This window comes from Condylura cristata, unplaced genomic scaffold (genome assembly GCF_000260355.1).
Source record: "Condylura cristata isolate star-nosed mole 26May11 unplaced genomic scaffold, ConCri1.0 scaffold00009, whole genome shotgun sequence".
Lineage (NCBI taxonomy): Eukaryota > Metazoa > Chordata > Mammalia > Eulipotyphla > Talpidae > Condylura > Condylura cristata.
In genome coordinates, this window is record NW_004567110.1 from 1,088,854 (window position 1) to 1,089,649 (window position 796).

The 796-nt window shown below is 72.1% G+C and overlaps 1 protein-coding gene across 1 annotated transcript in view; it reads left to right on the forward strand.

Annotated features, from left to right (window-relative positions):
- Positions 1 to 2: 2 nt before the first annotated feature.
- The window catches only part of SHARPIN (SHANK-associated RH domain interactor), a gene marked incomplete at both ends in the record, with an annotated part of 2,910 nt that continues 2,116 nt past the window's right edge, over positions 3 to 796 (forward strand). The window contains one exon of the mRNA XM_012722868.1: positions 3 to 105. Coding sequence (XP_012578322.1) covers positions 3 to 105 — 103 coding nt within the window. The remainder of the gene's footprint in view (positions 106 to 796) is intronic.

The following is a 796-nucleotide window of genomic DNA, read 5'->3' on the forward strand; positions in this document are numbered from 1 at the left end:
GCCTCCGCCCGGCGGGCCTGTGCCCTCGGCCGCCGCTTCCCAGCCCGCAGGAAGCTTGGCGGCGGGCTGCCCTGGTCCGAGGCGCCGCCATGGAGGGGCAGAATGGTCAGTGTTCGCTCGGCGGCCAGGAGTGTCGCCCTGGCGAGGTGGTAGCCAGGCTCCCAGGCCGGGCGAGCGCGGTGGCCCGGGAGGGAGAAGGGGGTGCCGGCCGGAGCCTTGTCACCCCGCAGCCTTGTCACCCGCCCTTGTCACTCTGGAGCCCGCGTTTCCAGAGTGTCTGGACGGGACCTGCGCGCCGGGGACGGTGGGCGCGTGGCGCGGGCTGTGGTGGCGGCAGATGAGGAGGCCAGGAGTGCTTGGGACTTTTGGGGGGCCTCGGTGCTCCCCAGAGGCCTGCCACCGGGCGCTTGGGGGCCCAGATCCTTCAGAAATCCCCTGGCCCGAGAGGACGTTCAGCAGCAGCAGCAAGCGCGGGAGGTTCCAGGAGGCGGCAAGTGGGGCACGTGGCAGCACCCACCTCAGTGGAGACAGGTGGCGGCCTGCAGCTGCGGTGGTCTCAGGGGATGAAGGGCCCCGAGGCCCCAGCCCGGCTGCTGGTGGGCAGGAAGGGACAGGTTCCGCTGCGGGCTGAGGGACAGTCCCTGGCCGGCAGACAGGCCTGTGGAGCCCCTGCAGAGGGGCGCTGGGGCTGGGCTGACGGCCCCAGACTCCAGAGCGGGAGGGCAGGCCAGCTGCAGCTCGAGCTGGAGGGTTCGCAGGGCCAGATGCAGATAAGGCAGAGGCGGCAAAAGCGGGG